Source organism: Dipteris shenzhenensis, chromosome 18 (assembly GCF_047967505.1).
Source record: "Dipteris shenzhenensis isolate YYH24624 ecotype China chromosome 18, Dip_SZ_1.0, whole genome shotgun sequence".
Lineage (NCBI taxonomy): Eukaryota > Viridiplantae > Streptophyta > Polypodiopsida > Gleicheniales > Dipteridaceae > Dipteris > Dipteris shenzhenensis.
In genome coordinates this window covers 18167582-18187236 of record NC_141613.1, presented here as the reverse complement: position 1 = coordinate 18187236, position 19655 = coordinate 18167582, and the positions used below count along the sequence as shown (strand labels likewise).

General features: G+C 45.7%; 1 protein-coding gene across 5 annotated transcripts in view; it reads right to left on the bottom strand.

Annotated features, from left to right (window-relative positions):
* Positions 1 to 19655, bottom strand: part of LOC147890892 (RNA helicase, ATP-dependent, SK12/DOB1 protein) — a 257780-nt gene that overhangs the window by 164366 nt on the left and 73759 nt on the right. For all 5 annotated transcript variants that reach the window (XM_087389232.1, XM_087389233.1, XM_087389231.1 and 2 more), the window contains exon 13: positions 7579 to 7930. In XM_087389232.1, the coding sequence (XP_087245358.1) occupies positions 7579 to 7930 (352 nt within the window). The remainder of the gene's footprint in view (positions 1 to 7578; positions 7931 to 19655) is intronic.

Below are 19655 nucleotides of genomic sequence, written 5' to 3'. Positions count from 1 at the left end.
AAAGGCAACTCTGGCTCATTTGTGATCCAATCAAAAGATGCCATGCAGCCTCTGTTGTCTTGCAAGATCAAAAATGGGGACCAATAACCCCCTTGATGGATAAGGCAATCAAGGCATGTGCATGTACATCTCTCCCATCCCATAGGATCTAAAGGAGGCACTGCGGCAACAGTAGTAGATGATCCAAATGTATTAATGGTACCACCACTCAAGGTAGAGGGTGTAGTGGCAACAGGTGCCTGAGACACTGGTCTCACATTGTTCCTATAACAATAACCCAAAGGTTTTCGGCAACCAATAGGTGGCGAACCATGTACGACCACATGAGATAGTGGGTGCCATTGAGCTTATCCTCGGCTGAAATCATTCCAAGCAACTCATTGCTTGCCATTGCGAAATCCCCAAATAAAGAAATGTGCTCTGCACAAATGTAAATGTCCAAGCCTCAAGGCCATTGCTCCAAATGAGCTTGCTGCCCACAAAATCTGACTGCAATGGTTGCAAATGTCAGGCAAAAAATAACAGCAAATATCTACAGATGTGACTGCCCCAAATGGCTGCTCAAATCTGAAGCAAATGCACAAATCTGCCCACAAAGACTGGCTGCAAATGCTGGCCTGCAAAAGTTTGTTGTGCAAAACTAGAAGCAAAAGCCCAATTTCTGGCAAGCCAAATGTGTTAAAAATGGAGGACAAGGCCTTACCAGGCACTCTGAAAGAAATGACTGCAAATTGGTCAAAAAACCCCGAATTTGAAGCGGGTAACTAAGCCAAAAAGAGGGCAATCACATAAGAATGTCAAATATCATTGTACCAGGCAAACCTTACTGCAGTGTGCTGTCAATAGATCCAAATTCCACAAAATCTGGTAAGTATAGAGATCACGAAATCAACTGAATTGCTGTGAAGAAAAATGTGATTTAAAAACTACAAAATGAAACCAGAACGTGAACTAAGCTGGGCTGTTGTGGAACTAGTGCAAGAGGTGCCCAAAAAATCCATACTGTATGGACAAGATGTCAAAGATTATACATACAGTCAAGCCTGACGACAGAAGTTCAGAAGCTGCAAGTCCCTACTGTCATACGGACTGTACGAAAGTCCATACAGATGTACAAACACATCAAAGAATTGAGTGCAATACTTCAAAGCAGAGTCCTGATGGAGGAATAATGTCCAAAATTGTGACACGAGTGTGTCTCGCGGTGATAGTACAAAAGGGCAGACCTCCAGGTAGAGGCGTCACTAGTCATGGCTATAGGTTGGAGTTGTCTTCAGCCAATGTGAAGCAAATGCAGCAAATGGCGGCATTGTGGGCGATGCTTCTGCTGGTCAGGTTGCGAGGCCCAAAACACATTTTGGGTTGGCCCGAAATGTACAAAATGTTTACGAAACGTTCAAGATATGAAACGCGTGTATTGGGCCCCCTGTATCATTAAAAAAAACCCAAGCCATACGAGATGCGCCAAGTTTTTGCCACCTATCACAGGGACTTGAAAAGTCCTATGTAACTCAACCCACGGTTAACTGTGGTTACGGCAAGTAATAGTTTGGCCGTGAGGGACTGGCTAGAGCAAGTGTAGACTTCCTAGAAGTTCCTAAGAGCAAATTCTAGGTGTACCCACTAGGTCCTAGGGGCAAGGCAAAGACATTAAAGAAGGGTTTTAAAGTTGGGCCCAAGGACAACCAATGTTGTCCTTGGTCAGGTGGTTAGGACTTTAATGAAGGGCCATTTGTCATGCATGCACATGCATGTGCTCCTACCACCTACCATCTCTCTCCCTCACCCTCCTAGAGCATTCCTAGCCTGCAGAAGAAGCTGGCACGGCTTGCAGAAGCCTCCTGTTGCTGATTTCAGTGCTTTTTCCTATATCACCTGTCCAAGCTCCCAGCAGGGTGCAGGAGTCTTCCAACTTCCAGATAAAGAGGGAAAGAAATAGATAGAGAGCGGAGAGGAGGCAACAAAGAGCTGTTTAGGTTTCGGGCAGCAGATCTACCTCAAAATGCACCCATAATGTATGTCCTAGAGGTGACCTGCCTCGAGATACATGCCTCAAATGCAAATACCTCGAAAAACACACCTAGCTGTTCGTACAACTACCTTAGAATGCGTGCCAGATGTCCATACAGTTCCATACCGCTTGCAATAAATGTGCCATACAACGCATTAAAAGCGACGTACATCAATCCGTACAAGCTCTACGGACTGCCTTGGGAATCATGCAACAGAAGAATGTGTGAGCAGCAGCAGGAGCTGGCACGAGGATTGAGCTCACCCCTCTGCCATAATCAACAGGTATTTGGTTTTTGTCTTCCATTTGATTGCCTTCTCTTGATTTGAAGTTATTTTGCAGTGTTTTTCTTGTGTTTGGAGTCCTTTCTGGTTCCCACAGACTTAAGCAAGCACTCAAAAAAGGGTGTGCCTGGGAAAGGCCAAAGGACAGTGTTGATGCATGTGAAAGCCTTGAGGCTACTTTGAGCACAATTTGCATGTTGGCTTGGATGCTTTGATGCTTTCAGTTGGGTCAAGATACAAGTGAATGCCTAAGATTGCCTTGCCAGTTGGATCCTAGTGGTGCACTATGGAATAGATGCCCAGAAGTTAGTCAGAGGAATTGCAAGAGGAATAGTGCATGGGTGAGCCCCCTAGTGTAAAGCACTTTCCATTCAAAAGAATTAAATAAATACCGAAAGGGGCGCCAAGGCATTTGGGGCCAGTGCGTGTCGTGTTACTGCTTTCATTGAGCAGGGGCATTCTAGCCTCCACACCGTTGTTATTCAATTTATTTCTAAGTGAATTTAAGTAAAGGAAGTGTTTGGCATGATACATTGTGGCTGTATTTGAGGCAATTGACAGTTTAGCAGAGGTTAACTGCCCTTAAGTTTCTTGAAGGCCGATTTCACCACCCCTTACTAATGTTTCACGATCCAACATGTCACATCAAGCTTCATCCCGTCGCATCAGGCTATAGCCGTCCAGGTGCAGCCCGAGCCTCACATCTCCAACATTCAATCCACCTCCATGAATCCCAATCGCCGGGTAACCCATGCGTTATTTTCGTCCTTTTTTTTTGCTTGTGCGTGGTCTTCCACACTGATGCTATTTCTTCCAAGTTCCACATCTCGAACTTTCTTGTCTTGCAAATTTGCCCACTTTCATATAAAACAGCTTTGCATTTCTAACTTTCCACGCAAGGTCTTGATGCTTCCTTGCACAGTGCTAGCTACAGCAATGTAAGCTAACTTCTAAGGTTGAGGCTTGTTTTTTGCTCAGGATGCCTCATGATTCACCATGGAAAAATGTTACTTTTGAGGCCAATTATGGTGGCTCAGGTGCTTAAAAATTCAAAAGTAAGTTATCTGAGGAGGTGCAAACTGGTAGTAGGACTAGGCTGAAGACACATTTCTCTCACACCTCAAGCTATGGTGTTGGTCCATGTGTGTAGGAGCCTGAAGACATTTTCAACCAACTAAGTCCAACGTAGCAAGCATCCTCATCAAGGACCTTCCAAATCGGGAAGCCATTCGACAAGATGCAGGTCATGCAGTATCCAAGATATCTTGTACTAATATTACAGTGGAGTTGGGGGAAGAAGATACCTATAATGTTGTTGTTATTCGTTTGACAATCCTAGCTCAGGGCCTCAAGCCAAAAGGACTAGTTTGCATGTTTATAAGGGCGGGCATGTGAAGACAAGGCTGCAAAATGCTACCATGAAGGAGGCAACTAGTTAGTTGACAAAGTTGTTTGTCCAGTGTGAGATGTCTTCTAGCATTGCATAGACACTTGGTTGAAACAAGGCCATAAGAGCCATCTCACGCATAGGTTGTGAATAGGATGGTCCCTCTTATTACACACCTTGTAAACATCACACCTTCACAAGGAAAAGTAGTCTTTGGAGAGGGAGCTGCAAGCACTAAAGACCAATTGGGAGAAGTATGGATGCACATTGCTATGTGATGGTTGGTCAAACCTGAGGAAGAGAAGTGTATACAATATACTCGTCTCATCCTGCAAAGGCACAATGTTCCTTCATGCCATTAATGCCTCCATTGCAGGGACCATGGTTAACAATGAATTTATTCGGTCTGATATCCGCTGGGCTATCAATGAAATTGGACATTGTGCAGGTCATTATAGATCATCGCTCCAATTGTGTGTCTATGGGATGCATGCTTGAGGAAGAGTTTCCCAAGATTCTTTGGTCACCTTGTGCAGCCCACAGCCTTGATCTATGAATAGAAGTATAGGGGGTGAGCAGTCTTTTCTCCACAGCATCCTTGCATGGTGAATTTTGTCACCAACAGGCCAAAGTTTTTGAGAATGTTCAAGGCAAACAGTGATTTGGAGCTCCTAAAGCCTACCACCAGATAGGAATGCACGCAAGTTTACGCATTTGCTCAGATAGTTTTAAGAGACAGTTGGTGGCAAGATGTACATGCCCTTGTGGTGACCCTAAAGCCTCTACATAGTGTCTTGTGACTCACAAATAGGGAAGGTAGGACCATTAGGCTTCTAAATAAGTTTATGAATAAAATTGCCCGAGAGGTTCTTCCATAACCAAGCATATTATGCCTTGCTGCCTACATAATATTTATTTATTTTCCATTCCGGAAATTGCAATGCTTGCTAAGCTTGTGTTGCATCCTTAACCTTTGAACTCTTATGTGGGATTTACGACATAAAAGAGATATGGAACCCTCATTGGAATTGGTTTCATAGGCCAAGCCACGCAATTGCACATATTTTGCATCCTCTATGGAGGAGTGAGAGAGACAGACATTGTGTGAGGAGCTTGAGGAGGGTTGGACAGAGCACATTACCATTGGTGGATGGTGATGTAGATCTCATGAGGAAGCTCAAGGATCAACTTCTCATGTTCCACAATAGTATCTCCATGTTTGGAAAACAAGTTCTTTGCTTCAAGACACACAATTGTAGCCAGTCTCCTGGTGGGAGAAGTATGGCATTTCTACACCAGAATCAGCAGGGTTCTTATCTCTTTTTGGTAAAATGTTTCGTTGTTTCTTTCGTACTCTTTATGTATATCTTTCATTCAATATTTGCACTTTTTTGCAAAGACACATTGCCATCAGAGTTTTGCCGTAGGATTCTAGTTCCAGCCCATGTGAGAGAAACTAGAGTACTCGGGCTCTCTTTCACACAAAGAAGCGAAACAAGATCTCCACTGCATAGTTGGAGAGACTTGTTTTTTTCTCATTGCAATTTGCAGTTGCTAGAACAAAAGGAGAATCCCATCAAGCCACAATAAATCAATATCATTGACCGGCCATAGAACTGGAATCATGATGTGAAAGATGGGCATTATTCACCAGCTAGAGTCTTTTGCATAAGATTTTATAACTTGCAGCTAGCTTCCATCAGACAAATAGAATCAAACTTATCTTTTTTCCCAATGATCATCATCTTGGTCTTGTCAATATTTGCAATCATACCTGTGTATTTGCAGAAATCTGAGGGAACATTGCAGTGCTTTGAAACTGAGCTACATTTTTGCAAAAAGGACCACATCATCTGCATAGATAAGAAACAAACCTGCATATCTTGCAATCTAAGCTGCCATACCTATTCTTTTCTCCAATAACTTTCCTAACACGTTTTCCATGAGACTGCTTACCCTGATATGTTTTCTCAATTGGTGTAGGCTTAGGAACTGATCTAAAAATGCTTATATATCTCAAATCTGCACCTGGACTGACCAGCTGATGGGATGCTGAAGAAGAAAGAAACCTCTGGGGGGAGCACTTTAGTACAGGACATCAAACAAGCGCAAAAAGAAAGCCTATTAAGGGAGTAAAGCATTGTCATCGGTACCTGAGGATAAGCTGCCCCCTCAGTTTAGGATTCTGGATAATCTCAAGAACTGAATGCAAGTATGTATGTGCTAAAAAAATATCAACTCGGAACCAACGCCTTATCCCTATAGGTCCAAACAGAGCCAAAAATCTGTGCCTAGATTGGGTATAAGGCATATCAACTGATTCCTTTCAGTTGTAGATATAGATATCTTGTCAAGGAAGAAGACTCATATGGTCCCCTCATAGTGGGGTCTCATCTACAGTAATGCATCCAACAGGTAGCTCTTTTAACACCTTGAATCCTTCATCGGTATAAGAAGGGAATCAAACAAGGGGGGCCCACATACTTACAAGAATAGGAATCCAGGCCTTTTACAGCAACCAGAATGAGAATGGAAGCCTAGACAAAACCTGTCCGATTTAGCACAGGAGACAAAAACCTTGTCTTTGCATAGGCCAAATGGACACATAGCTATTTGTAGACTCATTGTGTAAAGTCCAGCACAGCGATATTGTATAGCATGATTATAAAATACAATTTATGTTGAATGCAATGCACATGTGAAAATTTCTTGAAGAGCCTAGGATGGGGAATGTTGTGTCTTACATGCATTATCTGTGAATTTCGATGAAAGAGGGTGCAAGAGGGCCACATCCCCCAGCTGAGGAACCCATTGCCTTCGAGAGGAATATAATTCAAGAAGACGTGCCTAATGGTTGACAAGAGCATATCGTCACAAGGTTGATATGAACATATATGTCACAAGAAGGCGTGCCTAATGCTTGACGTGCCTAATGGTTGACAAGAACATATCTGATCACAGCCAGCCCCAAAAAGGTTCTTTGAGCTAGGTTCATCATGAGCCTTGCAAACTGAAAAGTTTTTAATGGGATGGCGCCAGTAAACAACCCCCCCTCTCTATCTAAAATGATCAAAAAGCGCTATGAGAATCCCTCGTTTAGAAATGATGAGCTTCAACCTAAGCAGAAACAATGATGATGCTCAAATTTCAGTCAGGACAGAAACTCTGCAGATTTGCAATAGGTAAAAAGTTAAAATCCACAGGTAATCCATAATTTCAATGTGGCTAGAACAAAGAAAACAATACGTCCATAGATCAGTCGAACCAAAACCCTTGCCGCTCCAACTTTAGGTTCCCAATTATAATCTTTACTGGGAGGGCCAGCCGCCATCAATGCCTCATGTATTTGCCTTTTGTGGTGTGTATTTCCAAGCTTGCTGCTGACACACAATCTAGCAGGAATGACAACCAGCTTCAGATCTAGTTGGACATATGGCACTCACTGGCTATGAGAATTCCAAGAAATAAAGAAGAGACCCAGGAAACAGTAAGCACAAGCTCTAAGAACCATCAACAGGGCTGAATTTCCTCAGAGAAGTGGATGGCATAAGACGTTTCAGATCCACCAGAAACAGACATCAAGCGGTGCCACAAATGGTATGCTCATGAGGTAGCCTTTGACTGTATTGAGCTGGGTAGGAAGAAGAGAAGTTTTGATCGTTGAGGTTCGTCAACAATAAATTTTCAGAAGTTTAAGAAAAGACAGACTACAGCTATGGATGCTGCTGTGTTACAACGACAACAACTATCTTATTATGTACTCTCTAATGAGCTATCTTAACCACCATCTGGAACAGGAATGTGATACACGCATGGACCAAAAAATGGGCTAACTAGGACACTGAAAAAAGAAACAAGTTGGAAATCATTTGCATTGTGTGTGGAGGCAAACATACAGGTACAAGTCCCTTCTTTGATAGGCCTTTGACCAGTGAATACCACTGGGATGTCTCTGATTTCCATCCTCCACCACTGCCACCTCTGTGGGCCACAGGAGTAGCCCCTACTTGACCTGCACCTCTCTGCCCCAGATTTCCTTTGCTACTGCTCCGCCCTGGCCCTCCGCGCCCTGGTGCTGAAACTCCACTTTTACCTGAAGTTACTCCAAACTTGGAAGTATTCTTCACATTAAAAGCATCCCTGGCATCCTTGACTCCTTGTGGTAAGAAATTCTCATTGTCACATATTTTGTATAGTTCTCCTGAGTAATACAGGCAGTGCTCCAAAGGTACTGGTCTTCGGTTTGTTCTGCAATCAAAACTCTCCAACATCAGCCTAAACTCAGGTGGCATACATCTGTGCAGTATCATGGAAGTACATTCAAATTTCAGGCAGCAAACACAATTAGCTTAAGGCCTTAATGCACCTAAGGTTCAAGATTGAAAAACATACCACAAAACTACATAGGAATATTTCTCTATGTCTGATACAGTAACATCTGCATACACCTGTCTTTGCATCCAGTCATCGGCGGCACGGGGGGGGAAGGAAGTGGGGGGGGGGGGGGGGGGGGGGGGGGCGAGGGTGTTCTAAATAGAGACAATATTTCAAGGTATTTGGAGAGCTTCATAAAAAGGAGGACAGAGGGAGGGAGAAGAAGCGGTGAGAATGAAGAAAGGTGGTAAACTTTATTTATTCTCTCTCTCTCCCCCCCCCCCCCAGCATATGGGATTAACCTCCTAGCCCCGATCTTAGCAAAGCTCTTTAATGAAGCTATTTGTTTGGGGTTTCCACGCACCTGGACCATTAGCACTATTTCACCCATCCACAAGGCAAAGGATCCCATGAGCCCGGATAATTACGGGACCATTATGATTGGACATGTCATCTCCAAGATTTATGCATCAGTGCTTGATTCTGAGGTCAGTCAATTTGCAGAGTGTCAAGGACCTAGAGCAGCACGACAGGCTGGTTTCCGATGTGATCATGGAACCATGGATCACATTCTCACACTCAGGTGTATCATCAAGGAGGCGAGGGCACGCTTTGTGGATTTCTGAAAGCATTTGATACAAAACCGAGAGCCCGTCTCCTCCAATGCCTACAGGATTTGGGTTATGACCAGGAGATCATTTGGGCTGTCATGGCACTTTACGAGAGAGTCTCAGGCAGAGTCCGGGCAAGGTCAGGGTGGACAGACGAGATCATGAGCAGAAGAGTGTCCTTTATCACCTACCATGTTTGGCCTCTACATTGACAAGCTCGAGACAGTGATGCAGGAAAGAAACAATTGCCACTAGTGGACTGCCTAGTGTCATAATCACCAGCCCAATCTGAATCACTGTAGGCATGCATCTGCAAGTCACCCCCCCAGGAAATAACAAGCCAAAAGACTTCGTGCCCTGCAAATAACGGAAGATGCACTTAACTGCCTGCCAATGCATAGTTTTTGGGCTGTGCATATACCTGCTCACCTGAGATACTGCAAACTGAATATCAGGTCTAGTGTTGTAAAGATAAATGAGGCATCCAACAGCCTGACTGTAAAATGTGGCATCAACTGATTCTCCTGCATCATGCATTGTGAGTTTCAGCCCCAGCTCCATGGGAGTAGCTATGGGCTTACAATCATGCATGTTAAATCTGTCCAAGAGTTTCTTCACATACTTGGACTGAGACATAACAGTGCCACGTCTCTCTTGAGAGAACTGGATCCCCAAATAAAAGTGAAGCAGCCCCAAATCTGACATGTCAAAGTTGGTCTGCAAATCAGCTTTGAAATCTGCAATATTATCTTCATTGGACCTTGTGAGCAGTAAGTCATCGACATAAAGAATGATGACTAAAATTTCCCCCCCATCCTTCTTGATGTAGAGGGTGCTCTCAGTAGGACTATTGTGCAGCCCCTTGCTGGTCAAAAAGGCATGAATCTTGGCATACCATGCACGAGGGGCCTGTTTCAGCCCATACAAAGCTTTGTTTAGCTTGCATACCTGAAGTGCATTTTCTGAAATTTCAAAGCCTGGAGGTTGTTTGACATAAACCTCTTCTAACAAGTCTCCATTTAGGAAGGCTGTTTTAATGTCCAACTGATGAACATTCCACTCAAAATGTGCAGCCATTGCAATAACAGATCGGATGGTGGTCATCCGGGATGTAGGAGCAAAAGTCTCCTCATAATCTATGCCCTTTTTCTAAGCATAGCCTTTGGCAACCAGCCTTGCTTTGTATCTGTCAATGGAGCCATCTGGCTTCCGTTTCACCTTGAAAACCCATCGTGTACCAATGGCATGTTTACCTGGTGGCAAGTCTACGACATCCCAAGTCTGATTTTTCTTAATGGACTGCAATTCATCGTGCATGGCATTAGGTGGCAAGACATCCTGTGGCTGAACTGGAGCATCGGGAGGTGGCTGTAAATATTGATTTGCATCAGAAATATCAGCAGGGGAACCCAAGGCAATGGGTAGCAACCCCTCAAAAACATCCTCTGAAGAAGAAGGCATATGAAATTCAGCCTGAGTGTGAGCTGAATTTTCTGCAAATATCACATCTCTACTGACAATGATCTTGTGTGTTGCAAGATTGTAGAGACGGTACCCCTTGCTTTCTGCGCTGTACCCAACAAATATGCACTTAATTGCCTTATCTAACAACTTATGCCGAAATTCAACTGGCACATGAGCATATGCAAGGCATCCAAAGACACGGAAATGATCCACTGGAGGCTTTCTCCCATTCCAGACTTCATGGGAGTTTTTGTTTTCAAAGCCTTAGTGGGAGACCGATTTAAGATGTAGTTGGCACACATTAGACCTTCAAGCCAGAATTTGTGAGGCATGTGTTTGCTTTTCAGCATACATCTGTCCATCTCCATAAGAGTTCTATTTTTCCTCTCGGCTTTGCCATTTTGCTGAGGGGTCAGCCTCACTGTGAGCTGATGCACAATACCCTTGCCTTTCAGAAAAGCATCAAAATCTGCAGACAAGTATTCCCCACCTCTATATGTGCGCAATGTCTGTATCTTGAGTCCAGATTCATTTTCAACCATGGCTGAAAAGTGTTTAAACACCATGAACACTTCTGATTTGCGCTTCAGCCCAAAGACCCAAGTGAAATTGGAGTAATCATCAATAAAAGTAACAAAGTAGAGATGACCACCCAATGATGGAGTCCTCATGTAACCACAGACATCACTGTGTATAAGCTGTAATTTTCAGACAGCTTTAACTGAACCATCCTTTTTAAAGGGGAATCTATGCATCTTGCCTAAAATGCACCCTTCACAGGCATGTGGAGGAGGTATCTCAAGAGGTGGCAATGCATCAACCATAGAGTGCTTCTGAAGTGTCATCAAGCTGTTGTAATGCATGCGGCCATATCTGGCATGCCATAACTCTGCATTCTGCATGGCAGCAGTAGGAGTAGAAACTGCAAGAGCATGGGCTGCTCTTTTCTCAAAAAGATCAAGCTGAAAAAGCCCACGCAGCAGAGTACCAGATAATCTCAAGACATAATCATTTTCTCTGTCTCGGACAGCACATTTGTCATCCTCAAAGATGACCTCAAATCCAGCCCTGTTAAGAGTGGACACTGAAAGGAGATTCTTGGTGATACCAGGCACATACAAGACATCTGAAAGTCTGAAAACTGAGCCATCAATGGCGGTAAGCTCAACTTCTCCTGTACCACGTACTGAATATGACGAGTTGTTGGCACAAGTGACTTTCTTACCAATGGGAGGTGGATGCAAGGAAGTGAAGAGACACTTCCTGGAAGTGATATGCTTGGAGGCACCGCTGTCAAAATACCAAGTATTCAGTGTTTCATTGACACTGAAAGCTGATGCATCCGTGGAAGGATCATAACTGCAAGTCAAAAAGGCATATGTATCATCATTACAAGTGGCTGTACTATCCTGAGCATCTTGAGCAGCCAGCCTAGAATCTGAAATGCAAGATAAAAAGGCATAATCCTGTCCAACAAAGTTGGCTGCAGCATCCCCACTGTCAGATGCATGAGGAGCTGAATCTGAAACAGCCATACCGGAGCTGTTTTTCTTCTCTTTTGCAAGCCTTTTCCTGCACTCTGCAATGTGATGACCTGGCTTTTTGTAGTAATGACAAAAACCCTTCTTCTTGGGCTTACTTGCATCATTCTTAGCCTTTTGTGAAGGCTGTCCTGACCCACTCGAAGGCTGATTTACTAATGTCTTTGCCTGTCCCTTTGTTTTTGACTTGAAGTTTGAGAGCATAGCTTGTTCACCTGCACGTGAAGCCAAGTTTTTCCTGGTCTGCTCTTCCTGAACCACAAGTCCTATCAACTCATGAAAAGTGAGAGGATTTGCACCCCCCCTCAATGATAAGTTCAGCGAGGTATGAAAGCTGAGATAAGTCTCAGGAAGAGAATTCAGACTCCAGAGTGGTGGTAATCATCTCTGAATCAGGAATAATCTCATCAATGTTTAATAGTTGCTCTCTGAGATCCTGTCGCTTTGTGAGGTTGACTGACATGGAGTCACCCTCTTCCATATGTGTATTACTTAACTCTCTTTTCAAGAAAGATACCCTTGCATCATTCCGTGCTGCATACATGCTTTCTAAGATATCCCACGCTGCCTTCGAGGTCTTACACGACCGGATATGCGGAATGATAAAATCTTTTCACTAAAAGAGAGATGCATGACAAAGTAAGGCATCCCTTGAATCCCATCTCTTTTGTTCTGGAGTGGTGGCTACAGCTGCACCAACAACCTGTACTGCAACTGCACCCTGTGCACGACCTCTTCCACCTCCTTGCTAGGGAGGGGTATTAGGTGCCATACCTGCTGGTCGGATCTCACCCCCATTCACATAATCCCATAAATTGCAAGAAATCAGAATATTGCGTACCATAAAACTCCAAAGGGAGTAGTTGGTACCATCCAACTTGTCTTCCTGTGAAAGACCACCGAACTGGAAATCATTCTGATTTTGCTGGGCCATATCTAAGAAAGAGATTTTAGCAGATACAAAACTGAATTCCCTTACTGGGAATGAAATGCACAACTCCCAAAAAACACAGCCAAGCACTAGCTGTAAATACAACTGAGATTTTTGCACTTGAACTGTCAGAAATCTGTCCAAGCATCAAAAACTCTCCAGAATCTGCCAAAAGTGCTGCAAAACACTTCAAGAAAGGCAGTATGAACTGAAATCTCCAAAATTGCTCTCCCGACACAAAAAACCCAAAATAGACCTGAAATTGCAACCAGAAAGGGGCAAATTGATCAAAAGCCCCAAATGTTGCAAGAATTGCGCTCTGTCTACAAAAGCCCCAAATTTCACTGTGAAATTGTACTGCAAAACTGAAAGCCCCAAATTTCGAGCTTGAAATTGCAACCAGAAAGGGGCAAAAGCACAGAAAGCCCCAAATTTTGCAATTTCAGCAGAAAGCCCCAAATTTTTGGACTAAACCTCTGAATCTGCCCGCAATGCTTCACAAGCAACACGAACCCGAAAATACCCAAATGACTGCAAAAGACTGCAAATGTCTGCACAAATACCACCAAATCTACTGGTACGGTGACTGTACAACAGAGTACGGATGACCATACTGTACGGTCGATGTAGGTTGGTGCCACACGTGCAGACGAGCAGTACGGATGTATGGACGAGCAAATCTACAAAGCAGTTAGTACGGCGCAGGTACGTACGGGGCTGAAGGCTGTACGACGACGAGCTGTACATGCGTACGGTCGCACAGTACGGAAGCAGCGGGTACGAGTAGGTACGGCAGATCTGCAGTTGACGAAGGTACGAGCAGGTACGGACGACGAGATTGCATGTACGAGCAGGTACGACGGGTACAAGCAGGTACGGACGATCAACGCAGGTGTAGTACATGCTGGAGTAGCAGGGCCGTACGGACCTGTACGGAATGTACGGCACTGTACGGGATGACGAGACTGCAGCAGACAGAAGGTACGGCCAGCAAAGGGAGCTCACGGGAGCTAGAGTCTGGGAGCAGGGAGCAGGTCCAAGAGCACAATCTGCTCTGATACCAAATGTGAGTGTGAGTGGAGAGAGAGCAAAAGAGTGAGCTGAGAGCTTAGTTGCAATAGAAGAGTGTAAGTGTTACAACTGAAGGAGTGAGATAAGGTTTTGTCCTAGTGATAAAACCTTAGTAGTCACTAACCATAGTTAGTGGACTAGCTGCGGTTAGGGGGAAAAACCTCTTAAAGAGGGAAAAGTGCCCCTAACTAGCTTATTAAATTACATTGGTCACTACTGAATTATATCTATAATTCTAACAGGATGATCCGCAATAAACCATCAATTCCTCACCAGATCATACAAGCTGAGTTTGGGTCTTCTTGCAACAGGGGGAGATCACAGGTGTTGGTATGCACGCACAGAGAGATGGTTTGCAAGACTAGGGCTCCACATGGACAGACTACCTCCTTTCTAGTACAACATAAATGCTCCTTTCTCTCCCCTCCTATCACACGAGGTCAACCAGGTTATCTGTGAGGATCTACTACAGCTACATACATTCCGGACTTGGTTGGGCCCGAGTGATCTTCCAGTGAAGCTGAGCTTCTACAGAGATCACTTCCTACATATCACACTGGAGGGCTTCCTTGATCCACCAAGATACACGCAGATTCACCGACCCCACTCGGTGAGGATCTCCCTTGGGCAGTTCCGGGCCTCTTCACACAGACTTCGTATCGAGAGCGGCCAAGCAGAGCGGTTACCAAGGGAGAGGCGCATATGAACACTGTGTGACATGTAGGAGGTTGAGACAGAGAAGCACTTTATCTTCAGGTGTCTTGTTTACTATGAGATCTGAGGGCGTTTCTACTGCCTCTTCAGAGATAGTTATGGAATGTTGGCCCGTGTCCTCCCCTACCCAGACCTGCGATGCTTGGTTGGTTTCATTCATGAGATGCTCAGACACCGCGATAGGATACTCCGAGCACGGAGACAGGAGCAACCTTCTCCCTCGACTGATACCTCTCAGAGCTCTATCACGGAGTTCTTTCAGCCAAATTACATAGACTCCCTTGAGGCGAGAGCTCGACACGACCGTGACCTGGAGCCTGTGACCCAACAACTCAAACAGAGGGTTGACTCACAAATCACACTTGGGGGCATCCCCTCCTTGTTTAGGATCGGAGCCCGACCGACGGGGGTCACAGTGGCCTCGGTTAGACGCAGAGCTACGACCAAGAGACGTACCAGGACTGCACCTTTGAGGGGGCGACAGCGTTCTATTGTTGAACTCATTCCTCCACTTCCACAGCCTCATCCATCCTGATGTCCTGTTGTTGACGATGCTAATGATGATGATGATGATGATGATGATGATGATGATGATGGTTATGATGATGCCGATGATGATGCTGAGATTGATATATATATAGTCGGGATAGGACTATGCTGTACTTAGGACTTAGTACTGCCATTTTGCATTTTTTTGCATTCTGCATTGGTATGGATGCTCGTTTAGTAGCTCCACTACCACAACTCATTGTATCAGGTTTTTCAGAGTCTCATAGACCCATCGGTTTTCCGAAGACTGCATATGTGGTGCAAACAGTGCTATATGCAGTAGAAGTATGGGGAGGAAGCATCTCAGCATCAAAATGGAATGATATTGAAAAAATACAGAAATCATTTCTAAGACGGCATCTAGGAGTCAAAATTACTACACCGTACTCAATCATGCTTATTGAGACTGGTACAAGGCCCATTGAACTGAGAGCACTACGAAGGGTTTTCAAATATGTGAAGAAGGTCAAGAACATGGGGTGGCAGAGATTACCAATGAAAGCATGGGAAGCAAGTAAAAGGCCTCAAAAGACAAACAAAAGCAAGATGTTATCATCTGGTTGGTGGCAAGACATTCAAAGATGGTTCCAAAGATGGAGAGTAACATCCTACCTTGAGATGTCATCCGGGGAAATGGATGAGAAGGCATTTCATAAAGCTTTGTTGGGAATATTGCAACAAAAATGGCAATCAGCTGAGAAAAGGGCTAAGTATGAGTACTATTGTACACATATCAATCCCATTTATTGGGACACCTACTCCAAGGAGGAAGATAATGCACAAAAGTACATAACTATACCCATACCTGCAAATGCAAGAAGAAGTATTGCACTCATCCGCACCCGATCACACACTTTGGAGGTAGAGAAAGGTGCTTGGGGAGATGTCTCAAGGGAACAAAGATTTTGCAAGTTATGTGACCAAGAACAAGTAGAGACAGAGGCACATGTCCTCCTTACATGCCCACGATATGCATGCATAAGGAGGGACTTTAACAACATTACAAAGGAACACGACACCCTCGCAAGCTTGCTTTCACATACCCATATAGCCACTCTGGGCAATTTTATTGCCAAGATTCTTCAATATCGGGAATGTTGTATTACTCAATGTATTTCAGAATAGTTGTTTTCCTACCCCTTCCATAAAAGAAGGGAGACACTTGTATTGTAATTTTCATGGGTCCCATGGGTCGGTTTCTCGGCCCCCAGAGGACGGTAATACATTCTTCTTCTTCTTCTTCTTCTCCATAGAGTTTGGGACCTACCTCGTGAGAGACTTCTGAGGCTGGCACTAGAGTCCTCCATACAACTATCTGAGAGTGGGGCAGGTACAGCATGGTTTGCACGCATCACCGCATGGTTTGCCAATCACGGCATTCAAATGGATCCGCTTCCCCCGTTTCAGTATAGCATGGATGCACCGCCCGAGTCGATCCCACGAGATGAGATTAACCGCATCATACGATTAGTTCTCCTCCAGCTCCACACATCTTGCACTTGGGGGGGGGATCAAGAGTTCCCACCAAGACCCAGCTCTACTATGACCACTTTCTGAGAGTATCGGAAGATGGGCTCATCATCAGACCTCAGTATCTCAAGGACAGAGGAGTCTCACACGCACTGAGGATTGCCATCGGACAGATGCACGTCTCGTCCCATTAGCTGAGGATCGAGACAGGGAGAGTGGCACGCATACCAAGAGAGCAACGAACTTGCAAGTTGTGCACGATGGGGGCGGTCGAGACAAAGGAGCACTTTCTATGTGTCTGTCCAGCCTACTATGAGATCCGAGGGCGCTACCACTGCCTTTTTCACGAGGGGTACAGCTTTGGCCCACTCTCACGACTGATCCACTTCCAGGACCAGGTCTGTATTGGGCTCTATCTAATGGAGATGCGACGACACAAGGAGATACTACTACGACATATCAGAGAGCAGGAGAATGGGACCACAGCACCACAAGGTACCGAGGTAGACCGAGCACAGAGACAGGTCACTGATTTCTATGCATTTGACTCGGCCCCAGGGCACTCTGGGATAGAGGAGGAGCAGCTAGGCGACATGACAGATATATGGACCAGTGGAGGGAGCCGACATAGCACTGTCAAACGAGGGGCACATGCCACAGAGACCGTACACAGCGCGACAGGCGACCAGAGCACACACGATCGAGGTTCGACCTATTTCAGCCCTCCTTAGGGGAGATCGACCGAGGCGAGGCATCACCCTTGACATAGCCCATCGGATCCAGAGATCGAGGAGACCACGTCCTCCACCACCATAGGAGACATCCCGACAAATACAGCTACGTGAGCTCTTTGCATCTCATCAGAGAGACATCATGGAGCTTGGATACGTGGAGCCGGTTCATGCACTTGGGACTCTAGCTCTGAGCACTTGATATCTTCATGCCACTCTCATGCTATTTTGCTACTTTTTTTGCTATTTTGTACTAGTATAGCATTTTAGTACTCAACAAGGGCCTTAGTGAGCCCTTTGCCCCGGCCCACAGTGATCTGTATGAGTTACTTGATTCCATACTTTGTCCCATAGGCCCGCGAGGCCTCCCGTGGACGTTAATCTCTCTCTCTCTCTCTCTCTCTCTCTCTCTCTCTCTCTCTCTCTCTCTCTCTCTCTCTCTCTCTCTCTCTCTCAGCCCCCCCGCTCAGCCCCCCCGCTCACCCCCCGCACCCGCTTCTCGCTCAGCCCCCCCGCTCACCCCCTCGCTCAGCCCCCCCGCTCACCCCCTCGCACCCGCTCACCCCCTCGCTCAACCCCCCCGCTCACCCCCTCGCACCCCCTACCATCCACGCAGGACCGGTGGGAACTTGTACATACTTCACTCGTTTCTGCCGCTCACATGTCGTTCCCTGCCACATGTCATTCGTCTAGTCCCCCACCGGTTGGTTTTGTTCCTTGCAACAGTTGGTATGACGAGGATTGTAAGGAACTCCGCAGGAAACTTCACCTTGAGACCAAGGAGAAGTCTCCCCTCCTTGCCGAAACCAAGAGAGACTACAAGCAGTTGGTTAGGCGCAAGAAACGCCGAATGAGGAGGAGCTGAGAAGCTTACTTTTCAGCTGTGACTCCAAGGAATTCTGGAGAAAATTCCTCCGCTTGAAGTCTCAGAGCCCCCTCACAGATCCACGTGTCTGGTCTGCATATACTTCAGCTCTATACGATGTTCCAGATCAGCCAGCCATCGATTTATCCCATACCCCTAGGCTAGCTTCATCTAGTCTCTTCACACCAGAGAGTGTCCGTGCAGCAGTCCACCGATTGAAGAACGGGAGAGCTAAGGATCATGATGGATTGCAAGCGGAGTATGTAATCCATGGGATTGATGCCTTAGATTTTGTTCTTTCCCGTCTCTTCAATGAGTCTGTTTGTACAGACCTACCACAGTCCTGGTTAGGCAATACCATAGTACCTATCCACAAGTCGGGGGACCCTATGCAGCCGTCGAATTACAGGACCATCATGATTGGCCACGTTATGGCCAGACCTATGCATCAGTTTTGGAAAGCCGTATAAATGACCATGCCGAGACGACAGGACTCAGAGCCAGAGGGCAGGCTGGATTTCGCAGGGATCATTCGACACTTGACCACATCCTCACACTCAGGGCACTGGTAGAGGAGGCGAAGTCAAGAAAGCAACGGCTTTATTGTTGCTTGGTGGACTTCAGGAAGGAATTTAACACAGTTCCGCGATTCAGATTGTTTCAGAGGATTCGTCAGATGGGCTTCAGTGGAGAGATACAGTGGGCTATCATGGCTTTGTATGAGAGGGTCATTGGTCGGGTTCGGACACATGAGGGGCTCTCAGAGGAGGTATGCAGCACGATTGGGGTGAAGCAGGGTTGCCCGCTCTCTCCTACTCTCTTTGGATTATATATTGATGAGCTAGAGATGTTTGTACAGATGACAGGCGGTGTGGGCTCTACTCTCTCAGGATCCTCCATTCCTATCCTCCTGTATGCGGATGATGTGGTTCTCATTTCCTCTACTGCTCAGGGCCTCCAGGCACATATTGAAACACTCCACAGGTTTTGCCAGGACAGGGGGTTGACCGTAAACCTTGGCAAGACCAAGGTTATGGTTTTCAACACCTCTGATCGTATTTACAGCACGGATGAGTTTTGCTTCACTTATGACGGACAGCCCATTGAGCTTGTTAGAGAGTACACTTATTTGGGGGCAGTTTTCGGGGGACCGGTCTTCACCATGACATATGCAGCACGAGATAGGATTAGTAAAGGGTATGCTTCGTTGGCTCATCTTGAGCGTCAGTGTTTTCAGTCCCACTTTCAGCATCCCGATACGAAATCCTTGCTTTTTGATACATTGGTGAGACCAGCTGCGATGTATGCAGCTCCTTTCTGGGCAGGAGACCTCGACGCTGCAGATTGGAGACGAGTAGAGAGGTTACACATCATCATGTTCTCTCGGCTCATTAGGGCCAAGGCTACAATTCCGCACGAGATCATGCTAGCAGAGTTTGGAGCTACTCCCCTTGCATTGGATGCAGCGTTTCAGTCGGTCATGTATTTGCACAGGGTTAGGGAGTTTGGAGACTCAGCAGCAGGCAGAGCTCGGTTGCCATGGTTAGCACTTGCATCTTCTATGGAGTTGGCACGATCTGGGGCCCGATACTGCTGGTACTTCAGACTCACTAGGTGGCTCACATCTCTTGGACTAGACATGGATAGACTGC